Raw genomic sequence first — 26,145 nt, 5'->3', positions numbered from 1 at the left:
GGGGCGTAAGGGCGACATCCTATGTTTGCCCATTGGGTGACTCCAGCCTTAGTGACATCACTGTTTAGCTTATGTGGAGAGCAGATGTACGCAACACCTTAAAGAGAACCCGAGGCGGGGTTCTCACAATGCTATCCACATACAGAGGCTGGGTCTGGCTATAGAGCCCAGCCTCTGTTGCTATTTGAATCCCCCCTAAATCCCCCTTGCGCTCTGTAATCCCCCCATAAAACACAGCCGCGCTGCTGACACACAGCTTGTCAGAGCGGGCTGTGTTTATCTCTTTACTGTCACTCTCGCCGCTTACCCCACCTCCTGCAGAACTTCGGTCCCCGCCCGCGTCCCTTCCCTCCAATCAGCGGCTAGGGAAGGGACGCGGGCGGGGACCGGAGCTCTGCAGGAGGCGGGGGGGGGAGCGGCAGACTGACACTAAAGAGATAAACACAGCCTGCTCTGACAAGCTGCGTGTCAGCAGCGTGGCTGTGTTTTATGGGGGGATTACAGAGCGCAAGGGGGATTTAGGGGGGATTCAAATAGCAACAGAGGCTGGGCTCTATAGCCAGACCCAGGCTCTGTATGTGGATTGTATTGTGAGAAACCCGCCTCGGGTTCTCTTTAAAGTGTACCTGAAGGGGGAAAAAGTGCCCCTGAGGAGTACTTACCTCGGGAGAGGGACGCCTCTGGATCCTAAAGAGGCTTCCCCTTCCTTCTCAGCAGCGGGGATCCAGTGCTGGCTCCGCCAAAAATCCCCATATTGGGAGCCTTGCGCAGGCACAGTATCAGCTTCCCACTCGGCTCTGGCAGAAATAGCCGAGCACAATAAGATCTGCTCTATTGCGCAGACACAAGCCGTCTGCACCTGCGCAGTAATTTAACAACCGGGGGCGTAGATACACGTACCTGTTTGCTTACCTCGCTGTTCCCAATCGGTGAGTCGCAGACCCGCCGTTCTGCCCCAATCTTGCCGTTCCGTGATCAGGGAATGAGGACAGCTTGTTCTCAAACCCAATCACAGTGCCTGTAATGAATGATAGCCTGCGGCAGCGAGACGCAGCCTTTCATTCACACAACCCGAACATCAACAGTCCTTCCATGTACTATTAATAGCACACAGAAGTAAGTGTAGCGCCATCTTGTTGCCAAAAAGTAAAAATGCACCCTAACACACCATTACATACACAAAATACATTTACATACATATATTTTTATTACATTTTAAACCTTACAGGTTTACTTTAAGAACTATCCATGCCCTTTAACTCTGCCCACATACTAAATTCTGCTATGTAGTGTATAACAGTGAATATATTCAACAAATTACCTTGTCTTTTGTGTAGCTGAATGAAGTTGAATGATCTGCACGATCTCCATAATTAGTCCTCAGCTCATACTGAGTAGTCTTCATGTAGGACCAGCTGCTGTTATAGAAATCGTATGAAAAATCATTCTTTGCTTCAGCCTGCGAAAGACAAGAAAGGGTGTTACAAGTCAAGCGAAGTTACACCTGGTTAATCAACCCTTTAGCAGCCAATTTATTTAGAGGCTTGCAAGTGCTCCAGGCCAATTTGTTTTAATACATTTTTTAATTTCTTATTTGTTACATTTCCTTGCTAATAATTAGTACTGCTGCAATGTGTATTTATGGCCACTTGTCAGTAGGGGGCATTGTGAGGCAATAACAGAGAACTTCTGCTTTCAGTTTCTATACTCTCTGCAAGCAGAGAGTCATCAAAGCATTCCAAGAATTTACGGCACAAGTTCTGCCAACTGAGGTCAAAAGCAGGGCACTTATCTCAAACAAGATAACTCGATTTAAGCTGCTAAAGGGTTAATAATCCAATTCATCAGGTGGTGAGACCTGTTGAATGGTGTATGACGGATGTCTTTTTTTCAACCAACTACTGTATGTAATAGTCTGACTTTTTATATTATATTTCATTGTTGTTTTTTCTTACATCTTTACTATCTCCTTCAAGCTGAGTAATAAAAAGACAGCTCTGTACACTATGGGAAATTTTCCTTCTATACACTTAAAAGTTTCCTGAACTGTGTCAGAATTTATCAGGTGGCCATATTCTATGAGGTATTCGCGGGCACTCAAATTTCCCTTCCTTGCTGATACATTTAATGCAACCCTATAATGGTGTCGAAATTCCCTGCTTCTGATAAGAAGTGCACTTAGATTTTATAAACACCCAGGAGGGTGTAGGAATGGTAAAATGCTTTATTATGCACAGAGCAGGGAGAAACCGTAGATGCAGTACTGGCCACAGAGAGTAAATCTCATTCAGCAGTGGGAAAAAGAAGGCAGGGCCAGGTGATGTGCTCTGTTATGGGGAAGGAACTCTCACTCCCCTGCCAATAAGAAGCTACTAAAATCAGCCAAAAGCTGATTTTACTTGTCATTGTAGTTTGGACCACTTCCTAATAAATGTACCTGAAAGGTGTAGGTGAGAACATTTTCACTCAGTCTGTAGAATTCTCTGTTGTTCGCACTGTAGACTTTCCGGCATTTTCCTCCGAAACTCTTGGTGTGAATGACATTACTCGTTTTGCGTTTTTGAGTGACGATGTCAAATCTAAAAGAATATTTATATAGAATGGGAAACGTAGGAATGCTGGAATGACCCACAATAAGCACATATGGTACACGCCCCTGAGGAGCAATCTGTGTCTTCAACAGACTCTAATTGGCAGGGCCGCTTCTGAGCTCAGTTGGGCCCTAGGCAACAATGAGGCAACATGAGGCCACCTTAACAGCTCCGTATTCGTAGGCAGCACTAGGCCCCTTTGTTTCTGTCCCCCTTTTTCCGGGGTCCACAAAGCCGGCTAGCAGAACCCCCAGTCCACCACCTTTCAGGTGTATAGTAGTCCCCTGTAGAGAGTTCAGGAGTGCAGCAATCCAGCTATCCAGCCGGTGCAATCCTCAGTCAGTCTGTGTGCTTCCTGTCTTCATTCCCCCGGTGCCTCTTCTCAGTGATCCAACGCATGTAGCCCACGTAACATGCTGCGAGGTCACTGAGAAGATGCTGCCAGAGGGCATGAAGATGGGGAGCATCAAAAATGATGGAGAAGTGTGCTGGCCGGACTGGTGAGTTTCTCCACTGACAAATTCTCTGCAGGGACCCCAAGGACCACTATACACTTAGGGGGGACCTTGTGTGGCCAAGCAGCCGGCTCGGGGCCCCCAGGGGAATTGCCTGGTTACTGCTAACAGGGTGACAGCGCTAGAATGAGGGGACTGTGAAAGGAACAGGAAGGCTCTATAGGACCCAGAGCCTTCCCTCTCCATAGGTAAGTACTGTATATACTCGTGTATAAGTCTAGAAATTTAGGTCTGATTTACTTCATAAAAGTATAGGGGGCATCTTATACACGAGTCATGGGCAACACTGAGCATACTGAATTATGTGTACTAATAGTGACATTTCCATTTGCAGCAATGTACCCCGTGGTAAGTGATACTTTGAGGAAAGGAAATGCCAAGAAAACACAGGTCTGAAAGTCCTGGCCACAACACTTAACAAGGAAAGGGGCAGAGGGGGAAATACTGGGCTGCATAAAAGGGAGTGAATCATTGCTGCACTTGGGGGCCTGGAGGATGTATTGGCTGCACTTAAAGAGAACCCAAGGTGGGATTTAATAATGTTAGTGGGGCACAGAGGCTGGTTGTGCACACTATCACCAGCCTCTGTTGCCCTATGGAGTGCCCCCAGGACCCCCCTGCGCTCTGCTGTCCACTGTAACAAAAAAGGCCGTGCTAGCGGCACACAGCGTGTCGCCAGCAGGCTGTTTACCTGTGACTGTCTGTCAGCGCCGCTCCCCCACCTCCTCTGTATCGGCGCTACCCGCCCGCGTCCCTTCTCTCCCACTGATTGGAGCGAAGGGACGCGGGCGGGTAGCGCCGATACAGAGGAGGCGGAGGAGCGGCGCTGACAGACAGTCACAGGTAAACAGCCTGCTGGCGACACGCTGTGTGTCGCTAGCACGGTGCTTTTTGTTACAGGGGACAGCAGAGCGCAGGGGGGTCCTGGGGGCACTCCATAGGGCAACAGAGGCTGGTGATAGTGTGCACAACCAGCCTCTGTGCCCCACTAACATTATTAAATCCCACCTTGGGTTCTCTTTAAGAGACAGGAGGGGTTAATGGCTGCAATACTGTATGCAGTGCAGTCATTAACCCCTTTTGAGCCCCAAGTGCAGCCATTAACTTTGCTGGGTAGATTTCTACTTGAGTCAATAAAAAATTCCAGCTTAAAGAGACTCTGTAACATTAAAAAGATCCCCTGGGGGGTACTCACCTCGGGTGGGGGAAGCCTCTGGATCCTAATGAGGCTTCCCACGCCGTCCTCTGTCCCACGGGGGTCTCGCCGCAGCCCTCCGAACAGCCGGCGACTGTGCCGACTGTCAGTTCAATATTTACCTTTGCTGGCTCCAGCGGGGGCGCTGTGGCGACTTTCGGCACGGAAATAGACGGAAATACCTGATCTCCGTCGGGTCCGCTCTACTGCGCAGGCGCCGGAAACTTGCGCCTGTGCAGTAGAGCAGACCCGACGGCGATCGGGTATTTCCGCCTACTTCGGCGCCGACAGCCGTCAGAGCGCCTGCGCAGGAGCCAGGAAGGTAAATATTACGTCACCGCTGCACGCAGGGCTGCAGCGAGACCCCTGAGGGACGGAGGACGGCGTGGGAAGCCTCATTAGGATCCGGAGGCTTCCCCCACCGGAGGTGAGTACCCCCCAGGGGCCGTTTTGTCGTTACAGATCCTCTTTAAGAGTGTTGACTATTGGAGTCGACTTATACATGAGGTCGACTTGTATTCGAGTATATATGGTATCCTTTTTTTTTATTATTTTACTTGACAATCACTTTAAAAGGAAATAAATGATATGGCAGCCTCCATATTCTTCTTACTTCAGTTGGTTGGTTTGCTCTGAAAAGGAGATTTTTTTTTGCGAAACAAAACAAAACTGTGAGGTTTTGTAAAACCGCTGGTAAGACCAAAACCAGCAATTTTACTTGTTGCTAATAAGAATAGAATACATACTACGGCAGCTGTTATGTAGTTGTTTTAGTGGAGGAGATACTTGTGTGTACATCCTGTTGATTATCACTGTGGTATGATAAGAAGAGAGGTTCTCTTACCCGGCTCCAGTGAGCTCAGTGTTTGGGGCATATTTATCTGTGTCACAAACTATGTGCTTCACGTCGCAGTTAGCTTCATCAGAGCTATCTTGTTCACAGTCATGATCTCCATTACAGACCAGAGTCCGACTGATGCACTGACCTTTAAGAGAAGAAATAATACCTAATACTCAAATATCAGACCAAAGAAGTGTCCTCTTTTTCCACCAGCTCAATCTGGAACACATCTCCCCCAAGCTCCTTAATTGCTTTTTTTTTACAATATCCATTTAAAAATGATTCACTCTTTTACACTTAGTGTTTCCCCATTGTAAAATCTTTCCTCTCTTTGGTTTACATTCTGAAATTTGTCATGGGTGGAGACATCTTTAGTCCTGCCAGGTGATCTGTATGGAATGTTTGTTACTGAGAGTTCAAAGCACAGAGGGAGATATTGCTTGCTTGGCAGTTGGAAAAAGCTATACAGACTCCCCTGTTGAGTGCCGGATTTACAACTCCCAGGCCCATAGTGCCTGGCATTCTGGCACCCTAAGCTCTGCCCCTGAACACAGGCCACACCCCCAAGTAAAAATATTCTGAACTCTAATTCCTTCCTTATGTCACTAACTGTTCTTAGAATCTTACACTCTAACCACTGTCTCATGTCATTCGTAGTGACATAAGACAAGGATTAAGGTGTAAGTGCCTGAAGTCCGTGATCTGAGGAGGGAGGGCTGCCTCTCCCGCATAAGGCGCCTGTAGGCACATGCCTACAGTGCCTTATGGAAAATCCGGCCCTGCCCTAGATGATCTATTGTAGAAAAGGTAAAGATTTCTTGTGAGAAAAGGGGTATCAGCTACTGATTCAGATGAAGTTTAATTATGAATTAAAAGTGCCTCTTTAACCACTTAGCGTTCCTTGGTTTTTACCCCTTTAGATTCCTGACACTTTTGACAATTTCACCTGTGTCACTATTGATCCAGCAATAACCTTATATTACGTATTAGGGGCGGACTGACAACTCATGGGGCCCCCGGGCAATAGGAGATTATGGGGCCCCCATACCAGTGTTTCCCACCTTTCACGTTATATTTTTACAGACTAAGATATAATAATTTACTGACAACAGTAAATATGTTATATTTTATACTGATAAAAACGCAAAAAAATGGGTGTATTCACGCAACAGAATATGGGTGGGGCAAAATATACATGACCTTAGCAGTGGTGTAAAAGGTCTGCCGGGGAAGTTTGAACTCTGCCATAGTGTTATCTGACAGCATTTCACTGAAAATCCATGCAATTTGGCAGAGGTTCTTCCAAAATACAGATAATATGGCAGTCGTTCCCCCAAAATAAACGTTATCTGGCAGCGGCGGTTCCCCCAAATACACATAATTTGGCAGCGGCTCCCCAAAATATGCATAATCTGGCAGCGGATCACCGAAAATACATGTAGCAGCAGTGGTTCCCCCAAAATACACAGAATCTGGAAGCAGCAGTTCCCCCATTATACACAATCTGGCAGCGGTTCCCCAAAAATACACATAATCTGGCAGCTGTTTCTCAAAATACACTTAATCTGGCAGCAGCAGTTCCCCAAAAATAGTTAATCTGGCAGCAGTTCCCCCCAAATAGGTTCCCCCAGTATAGGTAACCAGGTCAAAAGTTATCCCCAGTGGAAGTAGCCAGGTCTATAGGTTTTCCCAGTGCAGGTATCCAGGTCTATAGGTGTCCCCAGTATAAGTAGCCTAGTCTACAGGTGTCCCCAGAATAGATAACCAGGTCTATAGATGTCCCCATTTAAGATAGCCAGGTCTATAGATGTCCCCAGTTAAGATAGCCAGGTCTATAGATGTCTCCAGTTAAGATAGCCACCTCTATAGGTGTCCCCAGTATAGGTAGCCAGGTCTACAGGTGTCTCCAGGATAGGTAGCCAGGCCTATAGGTGTCCCCAGTACAGATAGCCAGGTCTATAGGTGTCCCCAGTACAGATAGCCAGGTCTATAGGTGTCTCCTGTATAGATAGCAAGTTCTATAGGTGTCTCCTGTATAGATAGCCAGGTCTTTAGGTGTCCCCAGTATATGTAGCCAGGTGTATAGGTGTCCCCAGTATAGCCAGGTCTATAGGTGCCCCCAGTATATACAGCCAGGTCTATAGGTGCCCCCAGTATAGCCAGGTCTATAGGTGCCCCCAGTATATACAGCCTGGTCTATAGGTGCCCCCAGTACACGTATCTAAGTCTATAAGTGCCCCCAGTATATGTAGTCAGGTGTATAAGTGCCCCCAGTATATGCAGCCAGGTGTATAGGTCTCCCCAGTATATGCAGCCAGGTGTATAGGTCTCCCCGGTATAGCCAGGTCTATAGGTGCCCCCAGTATATGCAGCCAGGCTTGTAGTGTCTCCAGGACGGGAGACAGCCAGTGAAGGAGGGCGATTTGCATAGCAGTGGAGAAGGGGGGGAAGTTCCCCCCCCCCCCCTTCCCTCACCTTGGGGCACCCCTTCCTGGCTCTCCCCTCCAGAATCTGTAAAGTGTCGGCACAGCGGGTAGCGGCTGACAGCGGGCGGAGACTTACCGCTCTTCAGCCACCGGAGGGAGCGCTGATCTGTGTGTCACTAGTCTGGGCTTGAGAAGCCCAGACTAGTGGCACACAGATCAGCGCTCCCTCCGGTGGCTGAACAGCGGTAAGTCTCCGCCCGCTGTCAGCCGCTGCGCCGACACTTTACCGATTCTGGAGGGGAGAGCCAGGAAGGGAGGCCCCAAGGTGAGAGAAGGGGGGGAACTTCCCCCCTTCTCCGCTGCTCTGCCCATCGCCCTCCTTCACTGGCTGTCTCCCCTCGTGCTCAGGGCTCTCTGGCGGGCCCCCCCTGACCACGGGCCCTCTGTCCGTGCCCGAGTGCCCTAATGGTCAGTCCGCCCCTGTTACGTATGCCATCAAGTGATACATGTATTGCTTTTTCCAGGACAGTCTAGGCTTTCTTTCGATAATATTATTTTCCAAGAATTGTTATATCTTAAATGCTTTACTGGAAAAAGTTAGGCGTTAAATTAAAAACATTTTCACATAACAATGCTACAGTTTTAAAACACCTCAAAATACATTATTTGGCTCATCTCAGTTAAAATGGTACCATACGTGGTATATTTCATCACTAGTTGGGCATGTAGCATACCATTACCAGTGCGCCTGTAGCGATTGCATGCAATTGCTAGGGTACACAGTGCTGTACAGATGTATTGCTAGGCAACAAGCTGTCTTCCTAGTGATCACACTTGATTGATATGGGCAGCAGCCATTACAGGTGTCCATGAATCTTAAAGAGGATCTGTAACGTTAAAACATTCCCCTGGGGGGTCCCCACCTCAGGAGGGTGAAGCCTCTGGATCCTTTTGAGGCTTCCCCCAACCTTCTGTGTCCCACGGTGGTCTAGCTGTGCCCCACCGAACAGCGGGCATGTAAATATTTACTCTCCCGGCTCCAGCGCAGGCGCAGTATTGGTTCTACGCTCGGAAATAGGTGGAAATAGCTGATCCCAGTCGGGTCTGCTCTACTGCGCAGACGTAAGTCTCCTGCGTCTGCGCAGTAGAGCGGACTCGACTGAGATCGGCTATTTCCGCCTGTTTCCGAGCCGAGAGCAGCAACAGCGCCCCCGCTGGAACAGGGAAAGGAAAATATTGCACAGCCTGACAAATTGTCGGCTGTGCATTCAGTGGGCTGTAGCGAGACTACCGTGGGATGGAGGAAGACGGGGGAAGCCTCTATAGGATCCAGAGGCTTCCTCTTACCGAGGTGAGGACCCCTCAGGGGAACTTTTTTTTATTACAGAGTCTCTTTAAAGTGAACCAGAGACGAATCACCCTCATATATTAACCATATATATCAGTGGGAACATTAGAGAAAACACCTACCCTGCTCTCTGTTTAATCCTTCATTGCTTAGCCTGCTTGTTAGCAGCCATGATTAAATCCCAGACTGAGCATTCAGTCTGGCTTTGCTCAGGAATCATTATAGCGAAGTCTGTCTTCTCTGATGTCTTTCAAACCCAAGCATGCCCCCTTTTGACTTTGCTTTCCCCTTTCTGTATACTTGCAGCATCACAGAGAGCTGTGATGAGATGGGAGGAGCTGATAATGTAAGGGTATATTGAAAAACATTTTTTTTATCTATATTTGTTAGTCATAAGAGGTTTTTAGAAATGGTGATTTCTGTTATAATTTAAGTAGGCCTCAGTTATTTGGACTGAGGTTAGGTAAAAGGCTTGGTTCACAAAGTATACCTTTAAGAAGAGTTTCTCGCAGAAGAGAGGATGCAAGCAGTTACCAGGAACATGTTCCGAACATGTCCCTGGTGAAAGGCCACAGGCCTAAACTGCCCCAGACCGTTAGACGGCAGAAAGATAAACATAGCCAATATTTACCAAACATTGGATTCCTTGTATGTAGGGTAGAAAGCACTCTGAATATTAATTAAGTAGGTGTGTGTCATGACACCACAATGGGTCTGAGCCAATTGTAGGTTTGGGGGGATGGCTCAGATGATGTCACATTTAACTCTTTGGTGACCGGTATTAAAGGGGGTCACAGGCTGAAGAGAGACACTTCTCTTTGCTGGCTTCCAACCTTTTACTCTTATTTATGTTTTGTCATTTTATATAACTGTATGTTGTATATAGTAGATAGGTCTCCGAGCTATGTAGTATAGATGTAACGTAGTACAGACAGAAGATAAAGACTGGTTACCATTCACCAGGAATGGGACCAAGAGCCTGTAACGCCAAGAAGACGTACTACAGAAGAATCTGCTTTGCTAAGATGTAGTGTTGGGCGAACACCTGGATGTTCGGGTTCGGGAAAGTTCGCCGAACATGGCCGCAATGTTCGGCATGTTCGGGCCGAACCCCGAACTCCCCGAACATCCTGCTTTTGGGGGCCCTATGGGGTCGCAGGCATAAGGGGGGAGCATGCCCCGATCGCGGGGGGGGTCGGAAATTCCCCCCACCCCCTCCGCTAGCGCTCCCCCCTCTGCCCGCTTCCCCATACAAAAGTTTCAGGAAGTACCGGTCCGGTGGTAGTGGGTGGCTGGCAGTGGGCGGCACTGTGAAGTGAGTGACTGAGGAGGAGGAGTCCGGAGAGTGACGCGTTGAGGGAGGCCGGGCAGCGGGCGGTTCAGCAGTAGTACGGTACTACTGCTGAACCGCCCGCTGCCCGGCCTCCCTCAACGAACTCGAACATCGCCCGAACAGGGTGATGTTCTGCAGAACCCGAACAGTGGCGAACACTGTTCGCCCAACACTACTAAGATGTAACGAACTGTACTGTATATTTGTTGACTGAATAAACTCCTAAACTCTGAGGACGCCTGAGGAGTTCTATCTCCAATGCTGTTGCTGTGATGAGAGTCGTGTTTGCAGCTCCTGTGAATGAGTTGTTGGTGCCGAACAAAGGTGTTGTGTTGTTGCCTATAGCAACCAACGTATAGTTTCTTACAATTTCATTTTGCACCCAGCCCACTAAATAATATGCTTTTCTGATGAACTGTGTTTTGCATGGAGTTTTAGTAAAAAAACTGAAAAAATGGCACAACAGAGCGGCGAAAATACCAGCTATAGTATTTCTTTTGTAAAATCTATCGGGGATATGTTTATTTTGTGCCAAAGCGTTCCTCTCTGGTTTCCTTTAAGGCCAATTATAGATGACACGAGGGAAATAGGTATCGATTAACAAATTACTACAGGAGAAAAAAAAAACGCTTTATTTTTTAATGTGAACTTTCACTTTGACTTAAAAAAAATGGGCACTATCGCAGCAGCAAAAAATCTTTAGAGTAGCAGATTTGTAGTAGTAAAACAAATTCCACTTACAATTTTAAATGTCAAATGGAGTACACTTATCAAAATTGCTCAGCTGGTACTGTCAGGAACCGGCCCGCGGCACGCCTGCGTATACGGTTCCCGACTGCGGGTTTGACCAGACTGAGAGGGGAAGCAGCCTTAGTCAAGCTAAAACAAGGCTGGGACCCCTCAGAACACCTCTCACTGCCACCACTAGCGGTTCGCTAGACACTTTCACTCTGCTGTCGAGTCCTCAGCGCGCACTCCGCGTTTTCGTATTTGGGTCAGCTTTGCGCTTAGGCCAAATACGGGAACGCCACGCACCCACACACACACACAGTTGCAATCTTACACTGTCGTGAAGCAAAGACCCACTAACAGTCGTTCCGAACGATACTGTTAGCCACTCTGCTGTCGCTACTTGCACTGGCGTTGTTCGTACGTTGGGTCAGCTGCGCGCTTAGGCCAACATATGACAAACATTATCTGCAACATTATACACAGTGGTACTCAGCACTTCACCAGTAGCATCAACAGTTCCTGCATCGATCGCATCGATAGTCCGGGCGTCATAAATTACATTATCAATTTCTGCATTCTTTGTATCAACATGTCCCACTCCAGGCCTAGGCACTGGAGACTCACTAGGGCTGGCTCCTAGCATACAGTCCGTAGCCCCTGGGGCCTCGCCAGCACTCCCCACTTGCACAGCATTATCCAACAGTGCCTTGCAAGAGTCCTGAACTTCTGCTGGGGATGCAGGCCCCACAGGGTTTGGGGTAGGCTCATACCGGGCCACTAACCGTCCCAGGTCAGTACCCAGCAAAACGTTGGTGGGGATTTTGTCAGTTACCCCAACTTCTTTCAGTCCACTGCCGGCCCCCCAATCCAGGTGGACCAAGGCGGTGGGTATGGCTGGGGTGACACCCCCAATTCCTCTGATAGCAATCATTTTCCCAGGTAGGTACTGCTCTGGGTTCACAAGCTGGGGATGTATGAGAGTCACTTCTGCTCCAGTGTCTCTCAGCCCAGTGGCAACTGTACCCCCAACCGTGACAAGCTGCAGATTCTCTGCATAGCCAGTGGCATTCCTGGTAGCACACAAAGCCGTTGGGACTTCACTGGCGTTTGAGGCCTCACTGGATTTTAGGGCCTCCCTTTTCCTCTCTGGGCAAGTCGTGCTGATATGACCCACCCTGTCACATACAAAGCATTTCCGAGTGTCAGGTTGCTTGAATCCAGGAGACAGCGGTGCTTGCCTCCTATGGGTGCTGGGTGAAACAGGTTTAGCAATCTGTTCTCCTCTCCAGCTGGGCGTAGTAGTCCTCCGGGACTCAGGTGCTCTATGGGCGGTGTAGGCATCGGCCATTTCCGCAGCCTCATCCACTGTCTTTGGTTCTCGATCCAGCACAAACAGCCGGACCTCAACAGGACAGGTGTGTAGGAACTGGTCTTTTATCATCAGCTCCTGCAGGGCATCCAAGGTTTTAACTGACAGTCCTTTTAGCCACTGCTGGAAGGCAGTGCGCAGGTTGCAAGCATGATCCAGGTAACTGTCATTAGGACCTCGCTGCACTGTCCTGAAATGTTTGCGATACACCTCTGGCGTGAGGTGGTATCGCACAATAATGGCTTTCTTAATCGCCTCAAAGTCTGTTTCTTCCTCCTGGGGAAGACTCACAAATGCCTCCAGGGCCTTGCCTCTCAGCCCTGGTGTGAGGTATCTTGCCCACTGCTCACGGGGCACCCCATACTGCCGACAAGTCCTTTCAAACCCCTGTAGGAAAGTGTCTATGTCAGAGTCCTTGTCCATAGCGGGGAACTTATCCAGGGGGATTCTGTGGACTCGCTCACCTTCGCGTTCTGCGGGTCCAGCAGACCGGTTCTGCTGCTGAAGTTTAGCCAGCTCCAGCTGGTGTTGCCGTTCAGCTCTTCCCTCCTCTGCCCGGAGTCGCTGTGCCGCTTGTTCCTTCTCTGCCTGTCGGTGCAGTAGGATCAGCTTTAGGCGCAGTTCAGGATCAGCCGAGTTCAGTAGCTGTAGATCAGCTTCCAGAGATGGCATCTCCCTGCTCGGTGGATCGTCCAGGACATCGTCTCCCCTCGCATTCTGTGGCGGGAGCGATTCCTCCTCTGGCGTGTCGTGAGCTGCATCCGCTGACGTTGAAGCACGGGCTCGCTCTGCCTCATCATACTCCTCGAGCGCACAAACTAACTGCTCCTTAGTCTGGCCGCTCGCCGTCTCGATGCCTTTGTGCTCACACAGGTTGAGTAGTATCTCTTTGTTTTGCCTTGCATAGCTGGATGCTTTCTGAGCCATCGTGTTGTACAAAAATAAAAAGAAAAAAAAGGGGGGAGGGAAAGCAAACACCAAGTGTGTATCTTTGAACAAAAAAAAAACGTATATAGATTCTGCACTGAGTAGACTTCTGTAGGCTAGTTGCTTCTAGCAAGCTTCCAGCCTTTAGTACTCAGAATAGCGAGCTAAACTGCGTACTAATGTACTAAACGATCCCACCGCTGCCAGCCAATTATGTCAGGAACCGGCCCGCGGCACGCCTGCGTATACGGTTCCCGACTGCGGGTTTGACCAGATTAAGCGGGGAACAGCCTTATTTAAGCTACAAACAAGGCTGGAACCCCTCAAACACTTCCCACTGCCACCACTAGCGGTTCGCTAGACACTTTCACTCTGCTGTCGAGTCCTCAGCGCGCACTCCGCGTTTTCGTATTTGGGTCAGCTTTGCGCTTAGGCCAAATACGGGAACGCCACGCACCCACACACACACACAGTTGCAATCTTACACTGTCGTGAAGCAAAGACCCACTAACAGTCGTTCCGAACGATACTGTTAGCCACTCTGCTGTCGCTACTTGCACTGGCGTTGTTCGTACGTTGGGTCAGCTGCGCGCTTAGGCCAACGTATGACAAACGCCCCCACACACAATGCAATTACAATTTCATACGGTAGTGTTGCTCAAGCGTACAATTAGGCATGAACTTATACACGGTTACACTTCAGTCTCTTCTAGGCTATGAGTGCTAGTTTAGTACGGCAGAAGTCAAACTTATTAAATAATAATTTAATATTCTAGAAAAACATAGAACAATGCAGAACTTAATATATACAAAAAGATTACAAAAAACAAAGTAAAAATAGTTACAAGATAAAAGTTACAAAGATAACACACAAAGCGATTTTGCTTACCAAAATAAACGGGAAATAAACGTACCAGCGTATCGATCTGGTGTTGTTGCGGGGGGTTCGCACTTCTGGTCAGGAACCAGGTTAGTTCTAGCCGTGTGAGCTACCTCCAAGAACTACCAGTTGTGGCTATCCTAGCTGCGGTTTTATACTATGAAATACGCCTGGAGGCTGTAAGCCTGTGTGGACGGGGGGGGGGAAGCTAGATTTAATTACATCCTCAGTCATAATTGGATCTCCAGAGATCTAACATCCACCTGCGAAAAATGTACAATAGCCCACATACATGAAAAGATTTCCCTAGTCCACGTTACAGGTGACAACCCCATTGTTGACAGTACTTCCTAGCTGATCAAAGATAAGGAGGTTGCACCTCCACCAATAATTCAATTTCCACAGGTAGCAAATGGTATCAAAAGGACTTCAACACACTTCACTTCTGCCATTGTCTTATTACCCCAAGCATTATTCACTGAAGTCCTCTTTAGATGCAAATGTAGGTCTTTGAAGTTCCCTGACTATGTCCTGATTGGTATAATGGGACAACAGGGCTTCTAATTAGCTCCCTGCTCTCCCAGGAACTGAGGGTAATTGTATTCCACACTGTCACACAGACAAGTACAGCTTCCCCCAAAGCCAGATGATGACCCATACATACGCATCTGAAGTACAGTACATAGCAGTCAGACAGGCAAATTAAAATATTATCCTTACATCATAAGCACCTCAGTATATTCCTGACACGCCCCCTCTTCCAAATGGCGCCGGCAGATGATTCTAACGAATCGTCCTGCCAAAGCCGACACTGACGGCCGGGCCTGGAGGGGTAATTCCTTAGCTCCAAGCTACAGGACTGGAAAGCTAGGTCAGGTTGCTGCAATGTGTCATTGCCCCTGACAACCTGACGTAACCAACCAGGGGAATGTGAGTCAGTGACAACCGTGAATTGGCGACCATAGAGACAGTGCTGCAGCTGGGGAAGGGTTCCAACCGTCGCTACACGCACTTCCTCTACAGTGGCAGGAGCTATCTCTCGGTCCCTTTGGGGAATGATTATCTGCCGGTCTGCCTCCTCCACTTCGGACAGCTCAGAGGGAATAACTTCCCAGGACCCTCTCAGCCCGCCCCTCCCAGCTGGTGACCTGCTGGCTAGCCCCCTGAGCTCTTCCAGGCTGCTGTCAAATCTAACAGCCCCAGAGAGCTCAGTGCTGCCTGTCACACATTCCAGGAAGGCTGCAGACGGAGAGGCTCCTGGGCCCTCCAGGCCAGGTTCCGGATTGGATGTGGCTGACCCAGCGACATTTGCCACTTCGGTGGACAGTCCCTGTTCTGTAGACTCGCTAGCGCTGCGGGTTACCACGGCAGCTGAGGGAGCGCCCACATTACACACATCGTAAATCACATCGCCTTTGGTCTTGAAACCATCTGAAGGGGGAGGATCTGGCCTGGTGCCATCTGCCCCTTCAGTGGACAGTCCACCTGCTGCAGCCCAGCGAGCGCCGCTGGTTACTCCTGCAGCTGACGGAGTGTCCACATGACACACAGCATTATGTAGCACAACACAGGTGACATCAGCATAATCAGCCCTACGTATATGGTCATTTGGGCCCTCACATAAAACATCAACATTATCTGCAACATTATACACAGTGGTACTCAGCACTTCACCAGTAGCATCAACAGTTCCTGCATCGATCGCATCGATAGTCCGGGCGTCATAAATTACATTATCAATTTCTGCATTCTTTGTATCAACATGTCCCACTCCAGGCCTAGGCACTGGAGACTCACTAGGGCTGGCTCCTAGCATACAGTCCGTAGCCCCTGGGGCCTCGCCAGCACTCCCCACTTGCACAGCATTATCCAACAGTGCCTTGCAAGAGTCCTGAACTTCTGCTGGGGATGCAGGCCCCACAGGGTTTGGGGTAGGCTCATACCGGGCCACTAACCGTCCCAGGTCAGTACCCAGCAAAACGTTGGTGGGGATTTTGTCAGTTACCCCAACTTCTTTCAGTCCACTGCCGGCCCCCCAATCCAGGTGGACCAAGGCGGTGGGTATGGCTGGGGTGACACCCCCAATTCCTCTGATAGCAATCATTTTCCCAGGTAGGTACTGCTCTGGGTTCACAAGCTGGGGATGTATGAGAGTCACTTCTGCTCCAGTGTCTCTCAGCCCAGTGGCAACTGTACCCCCAACCGTGACAAGCTGCAGATTCTCTGCATAGCCAGTGGCATTCCTGGTAGCACACAAAGCCGTTGGGACTTCACTGGCGTTTGAGGCCTCACTGGATTTTAGGGCCTCCCTTTTCCTCTCTGGGCAAGTCGTGCTGATATGACCCACCCTGTCACATACAAAGCATTTCCGAGTGTCAGGTTGCTTGAATCCAGGAGACAGCGGTGCTTGCCTCCTATGGGTGCTGGGTGAAACAGGTTTAGCAATCTGTTCTCCTCTCCAGCTGGGCGTAGTAGTCCTCCGGGACTCAGGTGCTCTATGGGCGGTGTAGGCATCGGCCATTTCCGCAGCCTCATCCACTGTCTTTGGTTCTCGATCCAGCACAAACAGCCGGACCTCAACAGGACAGGTGTGTAGGAACTGGTCTTTTATCATCAGCTCCTGCAGGGCATCCAAGGTTTTAACTGACAGTCCTTTTAGCCACTGCTGGAAGGCAGTGCGCAGGTTGCAAGCATGATCCAGGTAACTGTCATTAGGACCTCGCTGCACTGTCCTGAAATGTTTGCGATACACCTCTGGCGTGAGGTGGTATCGCACAATAATGGCTTTCTTAATCGCCTCAAAGTCTGTTTCTTCCTCCTGGGGAAGACTCACAAATGCCTCCAGGGCCTTGCCTCTCAGCCCTGGTGTGAGGTATCTTGCCCACTGCTCACGGGGCACCCCATACTGCCGACAAGTCCTTTCAAACCCCTGTAGGAAAGTGTCTATGTCAGAGTCCTTGTCCATAGCGGGGAACTTATCCAGGGGGATTCTGTGGACTCGCTCACCTTCGCGTTCTGCGGGTCCAGCAGACCGGTTCTGCTGCTGAAGTTTAGCCAGCTCCAGCTGGTGTTGCCGTTCAGCTCTTCCCTCCTCTGCCCGGAGTCGCTGTGCCGCTTGTTCCTTCTCTGCCTGTCGGTGCAGTAGGATCAGCTTTAGGCGCAGTTCAGGATCAGCCGAGTTCAGTAGCTGTAGATCAGCTTCCAGAGATGGCATCTCCCTGCTCGGTGGATCGTCCAGGACATCGTCTCCCCTCGCATTCTGTGGCGGGAGCGATTCCTCCTCTGGCGTGTCGTGAGCTGCATCCGCTGACGTTGAAGCACGGGCTCGCTCTGCCTCATCATACTCCTCGAGCGCACAAACTAACTGCTCCTTAGTCTGGCCGCTCGCCGTCTCGATGCCTTTGTGCTCACACAGGTTGAGTAGTATCTCTTTGTTTTGCCTTGCATAGCTGGATGCTTTCTGAGCCATCGTGTTGTACAAAAATAAAAAGAAAAAAAAGGGGGGAGGGAAAGCAAACACCAAGTGTGTATCTTTGAACAAAAAAAAAACGTATATAGATTCTGCACTGAGTAGACTTCTGTAGGCTAGTTGCTTCTAGCAAGCTTCCAGCCTTTAGTACTCAGAATAGCGAGCTAAACTGCGTACTAATGTACTAAACGATCCCACCGCTGCCAGCCAATTATGTCAGGAACCGGCCCGCGGCACGCCTGCGTATACGGTTCCCGACTGCGGGTTTGACCAGATTAAGCGGGGAACAGCCTTATTTAAGCTACAAACAAGGCTGGAACCCCTCAAACACTTCCCACTGCCACCACTAGCGGTTCGCTAGACACTTTCACTCTGCTGTCGAGTCCTCAGCGCGCACTCCGCGTTTTCGTATTTGGGTCAGCTTTGCGCTTAGGCCAAATACGGGAACGCCACGCACCCACACACACACACAGTTGCAATCTTACACTGTCGTGAAGCAAAGACCCACTAACAGTCGTTCCGAACGATACTGTTAGCCACTCTGCTGTCGCTACTTGCACTGGCGTTGTTCGTACGTTGGGTCAGCTGCGCGCTTAGGCCAACGTATGACAAACGCCCCCACACACAATGCAATTACAATTTCATACGGTAGTGTTGCTCAAGCGTACAATTAGGCATGAACTTATACACGGTTACACTTCAGTCTCTTCTAGGCTATGAGTGCTAGTTTAGTACGGCAGAAGTCAAACTTATTAAATAATAATTTAATATTCTAGAAAAACATAGAACAATGCAGAACTTAATATATACAAAAAGATTACAAAAAACAAAGTAAAAATAGTTACAAGATAAAAGTTACAAAGATAACACACAAAGCGATTTTGCTTACCAAAATAAACGGGAAATAAACGTACCAGCGTATCGATCTGGTGTTGTTGCGGGGGGTTCGCACTTCTGGTCAGGAACCAGGTTAGTTCTAGCCGTGTGAGCTACCTCCAAGAACTACCAGTTGTGGCTATCCTAGCTGCGGTTTTATACTATGAAATACGCCTGGAGGCTGTAAGCCTGTGTGGACGGGGGGGGGGGGGGGGAAGCTAGATTTAATTACATCCTCAGTCATAATTGGATCTCCAGAGATCTAACATCCACCTGCGAAAAATGTACAATAGCCCACATACATGAAAAGATTTCCCTAGTCCACGTTACAGGTGACAACCCCATTGTTGACAGTACTTCCTAGCTGATCAAAGATAAGGAGGTTGCACCTCCACCAATAATTCAATTTCCACAGGTAGCAAATGGTATCAAAAGGACTTCAACACACTTCACTTCTGCCATTGTCTTATTACCCCAAGCATTATTCACTGAAGTCCTCTTTAGATGCAAATGTAGGTCTTTGAAGTTCCCTGACTATGTCCTGATTGGTATAATGGGACAATAGGGCTTCTAATTAGCTCCCTGCTCTCCCAGGAACTGAGGGTAATTGTATTCCACACTGTCACACAGACAAGTACAGCTTCCCCCAAAGCCAGATGATGACCCATACATACGCATCTGAAGTACAGTACATAGCAGTCAGACAGGCAAATTAAAATATTATCCTTACATCATAAGCACCTCAGTATATTCCTGACAGGTACGTTGACCATTTCCTCTAAGTGTTAAAACTATATGGTGTATGTTGTGTAAAGATCAGGCCACATTCTGCTGTCCTTCAGAAACAAACACAGAATGGTTCATTAACATTTTTTACTCATCTTTTTGTCCAGACTAAATTTGGCCACTAATGGTCCAATTTCTAGCGAAAAATCATTTGAGCAATCGGATAATTCTGATCGGATGAGATCGGATTGGTTGTAAATAATCTCATCCAAGTTGAGAGTCATCCAATTGGATTTTTGTCAAACCAAAATTTGGATTTTCTTGTCGGTTGTGATAGATAGGAAGCAAAGATTGGTTTGTTGATGTTGTAGTAAACAATGTATATTTCACTTCCGATCAGAATTATCTGATCGCCGGACTGATTTTTCACTAGAAATTGGATCGTTAGTAGCCACCTCTAGCATACTCAGACATGATAGTATATGAAGGCTCACCTGATGCACATCTAAATCTGTTTCCGCAACCTTCTTCTATTGGGCATCCTCTGGTGGCAACACAAGCGCGCTTATCATACGGGCTTCCGGTGCACTCTGCACCTCCGAACTGGGCATAAACCACAATTTCACGTTTCCGAGTCTGTGAAATAATAAATACATAAACAAATGAATAAAAAAAAGACAAGACAAAAAGACCATACATGAAGATTGTGGCTTTGACTTAAAGCAAAGAACACTGCCTTTCTGCTGTTTTTTTTATTCCGGTGTTCCAGGATCAGAATCATTTTGCCAAGCACAAACGGGGGTTGCACCCGGAATTGGTTTGGGCTCATACAGGTTCCGGAAAGATGGGAGAGATAATGTCTGAAAGCCAAAAGCTGAGGCTGCTATACTACGGCGCCGCTAGTTGCACCTGTCAATCATCTGTCATCCCTATGGGGGGGGGGGGGGGTCGAAGGTTCAACAGTGACGAACCAGTTCTTCTTCATGAAAGAAACCTGCGGTGATGGCTGACGCTGCTTAGGATCCCATTGTTGGCACCTGGCAGTGCTGGCCAAGGTGTTCCAGTTCTCCTGGGCAGCATTCAGCAGGGCTGGTCAAAATAATCTGGCTGTCAAAGAAACGTCTGGCTGTGGCGGCCCTCACTTCCGGTTTAGTGGCTGGCATCGTGGAGGGGCTGAACCAGAGGAGTATCAGCTGCGGTGGAGCAGCAGCAGCCAATGGATGCAGGGTCAGACTAGGACACTAAGGGCCCACCAGGAAAGTGTCCGCCTGGGCCCCCCCCTCCCCCCCCTCCCCCCCCCCCTCCCCCACCCCCGCGGTACGAGATCGCACCCACATTTTGAGCTCACATACGCATGTACACCAGAAATTGTGCACTATATAAATACATAATTTGGTAGGACATTAGATTATGGTAGGGAATAGATTGTGAGCACTTCTGAGGACAGTCCAGGGAGACGGACACATGCAACGCCCACAGCTCGCTGCAGCAAAAAAAAAAGAGTGGTTGTCACCATGCACTGGAACATGAGAGTGGTCATGATGGGTCATTGGCAGATCCAAAAATACACAAAATAACAAAAAAATACACAAAATAAGTAGCGGTGCTATTGACAGATAGAGGCTCTGACTAGATAAACTTAAAGTGAACCTCCGGACTAAAAATCGACTCAGCATCACTGAAAAGGCTTTGTGTTTCTTTAAGCATCCGAACTTTGTTTCTCTTATACAAGCCTCATTTTTAGCTGCACAGAAGAAAGCTGCCCGGGCTTTTTTCCCCTGATGCTGTGCAAAGCATGATGGGATTTCTGATTTTGTTGTTCTCGTTCTGCTGTTTTGGTGCAATTTTTTTTTTTTTTACATTTTGAATTTGACATTTGAAGCCTAGCGTGTGCAGCTGGGAGGGGTTATCAGGACACAGGATAGTTGGAACTGTGTCTCCTGCTCCTTGTCACCTCCTTTCAACCAAAAAGATGGCTGCCCCCATGACAAAAATGGCAGCCCCCATGAATCACAAACATTTGCCTGTTCTTTTAAAACAGGGTGGGTAAGAGATTATATTACCCATCTATTCTAATTAATGATTGAGGCCCAAAGCCGCCGGCTGGGGCCTCAATCATTTTTGTCACCTCCGGCTCCGCTGCCAGCCGGGACACAAGGGGGGTATCCCGGGACAGCGGGACCCCTCCCCCAACCCGTGACGGTCCCGGCGAAAACGGGACGGTTGGGGCCCCTGCAAACAATACCACGGGAAAGTTGAGCAGCACAAGCCACCTGCGACACCTGCTGGGGTTGTTCTTCCGCCTCATCCTCCTCCTCCAAAACAACACCTTCCTCATCATCTGACTACTCTTCCCCACACGACTCTTCCTCCTCTCCCCCTTCCCCCTCTGTACTGCCACAGGTGTTGAGGAATCATCTGCTTCTGCTGAGAATTGATCCCACAACTCTTCCTCCCGTTCCTGTTCCTGTTCACTCTCCTCCACAGCTTGATCCACCCCTCTATGCACGGCACGCTCCAGGAAGAAGGCATATGGGATAAAGTCGCTGATGGCGCCTTCACTGCGACTCACCAAGTTTGTCACCTCCTCAAACAGCCGCATGAGCCTGCAGGCATTTCGCATCAGTGTCCAGTACTTCGGCCAGAACATCCCCATCTCCCCAGACTGTGTCCTTTGACTGTAGTTGCAGAGATACTGTTTGATGGCTTTCTCCTGTTTGTAGCAGGCGGTCGAACATCAGGACGGTCGAATTCCAGCGAGTCGGGCTATCACAAATCAAGCATCTTACCGGCAAGTTGTTTCTCTGCCATGGCCATGTAAGACCGCCTGAAATGCACACACACCTTCCTGGACTGCTTTAGGACGTCCTGTAAGCCTGGGTTCTTAGACACAAATCTCTGAATTATGAGATTGAGCACACGTGCCATGCAGGGTACATGTGTCAACTTTCCAAAATTGAAAGCTGAAATGAGATTGCTGCCATTGTCACACACTAGTACGTTGCCGATCTCAACCACTGGGGTCAGCCACTGATCCACCTGTTTGTTCAGAGCAGCCAGGAGAGCTGCTCCAGTGTGACTCTCCACTTTGAGGCAAGACATGTCTAAGATGGTGTGACACCGTCGTACCTGGCATGCAGCATAGGCTCTGGGGAGCTGGGGCTGTGTAGCTGGAGAGGAGATCGCAGCACCAGTAAAGTTGAACTGCCACTCAGCCAAGGAGGAGGACGACAGCGAAGAGGATGTAGCAGGAGGAGAGGAGGTGGCAGCAGGCTTGCCTGCAAGCCGTGGAGGTGTCACTAGGTCCGCTGCACAGCCACGTACTCCCTGCATTCCAGCGGACACCAGGTTGACCCAATGGGCTGTGTAAGTAATGTATCTGCCCTGACCGTTCTTGGCAGACCAGGCATCCGTGGTCAGATGGACCCTTGACCCAACGCTGTGTGCCAGAGATGACACCACTTGCCTCTCAACTTCATGGTACAGTTTGGGTATCATCTTTTTGGAGAAATAATTGCAGCCTGGTATCTTCCACTGCGGTGTCCCAATGGCCACAAATTTTCGGAAGGCCACCAGCTGGTATGGTAACAGCTGGCGGGATAACAGTTCCACCAAGCCAGCTGCCAGAGGCTGGGCAAAGGGGTGACTGGCAGACATTGGCTTCTTCTGCTCAAAGATTTCCCTCATGGACACCTGGCAGCTGCTGTGGGCAGAGGAGCAGGAACCGCTCAAGGTGAGAGGCCGAGTGGAGGAGGTTGGCTGTGATTGTGAAGGTGCAAGGGAGAAAGCGGCTGAAGAAGATGATGCACCTGAAGGAGGAAGAGGAGAAGGAGGTTGGCTTTGCTTTTGTGTGCTGCTTTTGCTCAGGTGGTCTTTCCATTGCAGTTTGTGCCTTTTCTGCATGTACCTTCATAAGGCAGTTGTCCCTACGTGGGTGTTGGCATTGCTCTGATATTTGGCATACACACTAAAACATGTCCACAGCGCTGAGCCACCCTGGGGTGTGGGCACAATGGTGGTGTCAGCAGCTGATGTTGAAGGGCATGTTGGCTAGCTGTACATAGGTGGTGACACATGGCGCCGGACACTGCCACCAGCTGTTTCTGATGACGAGTTCCCCCTGATTCTTTCAGCAACTCGTCTCCTCCTACTCCTCTCTGACTCCCCCTCTGAACTGTCCCCTTGGTCATCGTGTCTCTTAGGATCCCACGTGGCATCCATGGCAGTATCATCATAATCATCCTCCAAAGCTTTGCTTGTATCAGACACCTCCAAAACTGCACCAACAGCATGTACTTCATCATCCTCCTCCTCACACCTTACATCCATAGTGTCGCCTAACTCAGACATATGAGGTGGTGTAACTTGCTTAGCGCCTTCATCTTGTTGTAACAATAATGGCTGTGAATCAGTAAATTCCCCACCAAATAACTCCTGCAAAGTGTCAAATGTAACGGATGTGGTACTTGGAGTAGCGCTGGTGGATGCGGAAGATGAGGTGTTCTGTGTTAAATAGTCAACCACGTTCTGACAATCTTGGGAGTTGATGGGACATGCCTTCTTCTGAGCACTGTACTTTGGGCCAGGGCCGCACGAAATCACGTCAGCAGCACGACCTCGAACAGACCTGCCAGGTGGCCTGCCTCTGGGTCTGCCCCTGCCTCTGCCTCTACCTGTTTTGGCCATATCGGGGGGATGAAGTGAAAGGTATGCATTGACTTGACTAATACAATGTGCAGTCACACAGGTGCAATGAAAGGTAGCAGTGACTGGTATTACAATACAATGTGCAGCTGTCACACAGGTGCAGTGAACAGGTATGCATGGACTGGTATACTAAACAGCGTGCGGCCACACAGGTGCAGTGAACAGGTATGCAGGGATTGGTATTACAAATGTGCACCTGTCACACACAGGTACCATGAACAGTTACAATGACTGGTGGTATATTACACTGCGTGCGCTCACGTAGGTATAGGTAGGTAGGTGTACTGAACAGTGAACAGGTGCAGTGATTGGGATTACCAATGTGCAGCTGCCTGTCACACACACAGGTAGTCACTGAATGTGCTGGGCCTGGCAGTGGCACAGTAGGAATTACCAAGGCCATCTATGCAACACAAGTGTCTGTGGGACACACACACAAAAAAAAAAATCAAAAGAACAAGATTAGCTCTCAAAAGAGCTGTTGAGAGGTGCTTTTTTAGCAACAAAAATCAGCAAGGAGCAAGCTAACAAGCCTACAAGAGCCTAACTAAGCTTTCCCTATAGCTCTCTCTGCAGCAGCAGCTCTCCCTTCTCGAATTACTGCAGGCACACGAGTGGGTCCAATGCCTGACACTGCCTGTCTTTTATAAGGGGGGGTGGGGCTCCAGGAAGGAGTGTGGCCTGATTGGCCGCAATGTGCCTGCTGACTGTGATGTAGAGGGTTGACCCTAATGATGCACTATGGGGGCGAATCAAACTTCTGGAAAAGTTTGCGGTTCTCCGCGATCGCGAACCCCGGAAGTTCGCCGGTTCCCGTTCGCCGGAGAACAGTTTAGGCCATCTCTATCCCCAGACTAGGTAGCCTGGAAGGAGGAGCAGCGGCGGGCACAGAGCAGTGGGGAGGGGGGGCAGTCTCCCCCCCCCCCCCTCCCTCACCTGCCCCCCCTTTCGCTGCTCCCCCCTTCAGGCTAGAATGTGCAGTGAGCGGGCAACAACATACAACTTACTACGTCTTCCTGGATGATCCCGCTTTGCCTGCCGCTGCTCTGGTCTGGTCTTCTCTGCTGTCCAATCACGCTCCAACAGGAAGCACAACGTGCCTGCCCGCTGCACATTCTAGCTTGGAGAGGGGGAGCGGCAAAGGGGGGCCCCCAGGTGAGGGAGGGAGACTACCGCGGTCCTGCGCAGGCGCACTAGCGGCTCTTTGTTCAGGCTAAGGTGGAAATAGCTGAGCTTGATTGCATCCGCGCGAGTCCGTTGTGTCTGCGCAGCAGAGAGGATTGATCAGGCTTGGCTAATTCCACCTTAGCCCAAATGAAGAGCCGCAGAATTGCGGTAGGTAAATATGCCTGCGCATGCTTGTCAAGCCTTGTCGAGGGACTTTTGAGGGAGCCAGCGCTGGATTTCCCAAAGCTTCGGAGGACATCTTTATGAAAAATAGTTTTTTTTACTTGTCCCCACTATTCTCCTTAACATATGTAGCAATTTTGGTAGCAATAGCCTACATGGGGGCTTTGCTATTCATCACCAACAAGGTCAGCACGAAATTACGCGTAAGTTACAAATAATTACGAAGGCTTACAATTCCATGTGAAATTAATTACACTTTTCCCCGAAATTTCTCATTATGATTACAATGAGTAATTGCGAATTTTGATGCGTAATTACACATAGGTGTAAGTTCTGCTCATCACTACACCCAATCAATATATATAATAGTATTTATTGTGCAAAAAGTGACACAAAAATGCATGATCAAGGCATCTTTGATGACGTCTGGGTGGAGGCCGTGCACCCTCTGGCACCCACCACCGCTGTTCTCCACCTCCACCCAGACGTCATCAAAGATGCCATTGGTATGACTCTCAAATTGCTATATGACTTTTTGTATGATTGTCAGATACTTCCAATGCCTTGATTGTGCATTTTTGTGTCACATTTTGCACAATAAATACTATAGTGCCAGACTGTTTTTCCACGTCTCACAGTTCATGAAGATAACTTTGCTTTTTCAGTCTTGAGCACATAGTTGTCTGGGTGCAGCACACTTTGTTTGTTATCAGCTCTTGCTCCGAGTGCCTGCCAGCTCTCCCACACATAATATATATAATAGGCTGAGTGCCTCAACCTTCAAGCAAAAAGAAGAAGTAGCGCCCTGCCCCCAGGGCCGGTCCAAGCAAGAAGAAGAAGTAGCGCCCTGCCCCCAGGGG

At 49.1% G+C, this 26,145-nt stretch overlaps 2 protein-coding genes across 3 annotated transcripts in view; one reads left to right on the top strand and one right to left on the bottom strand.

The window, feature by feature from the left end:
• Positions 1 to 26,145, top strand: part of RPL37 (ribosomal protein L37) — a 263,271-nt gene that overhangs the window by 140,697 nt on the left and 96,429 nt on the right. The gene's annotated exons all lie outside the window — the stretch shown is intronic.
• Positions 1 to 26,145, bottom strand: part of C7 (complement C7) — a 122,948-nt gene that overhangs the window by 78,317 nt on the left and 18,486 nt on the right. Inside the window, exons 4-7 of the mRNA XM_068250956.1 lie at positions 19,723 to 19,864; positions 5,146 to 5,287; positions 2,438 to 2,579; positions 1,322 to 1,459 (exon numbers count right to left, since the gene is read on the bottom strand). Coding sequence (XP_068107057.1) covers positions 1,322 to 1,459; positions 2,438 to 2,579; positions 5,146 to 5,287; positions 19,723 to 19,864 — 564 coding nt within the window. The remainder of the gene's footprint in view (positions 1 to 1,321; positions 1,460 to 2,437; positions 2,580 to 5,145; positions 5,288 to 19,722; positions 19,865 to 26,145) is intronic.

Source organism: Hyperolius riggenbachi, chromosome 1 (assembly GCF_040937935.1).
Source record: "Hyperolius riggenbachi isolate aHypRig1 chromosome 1, aHypRig1.pri, whole genome shotgun sequence".
Taxonomy (NCBI): Eukaryota; Metazoa; Chordata; class Amphibia; order Anura; family Hyperoliidae; genus Hyperolius; species Hyperolius riggenbachi.
Note: the sequence above shows the minus strand (reverse complement) of the source record. Positions and strands in the feature narration are given on the sequence as shown.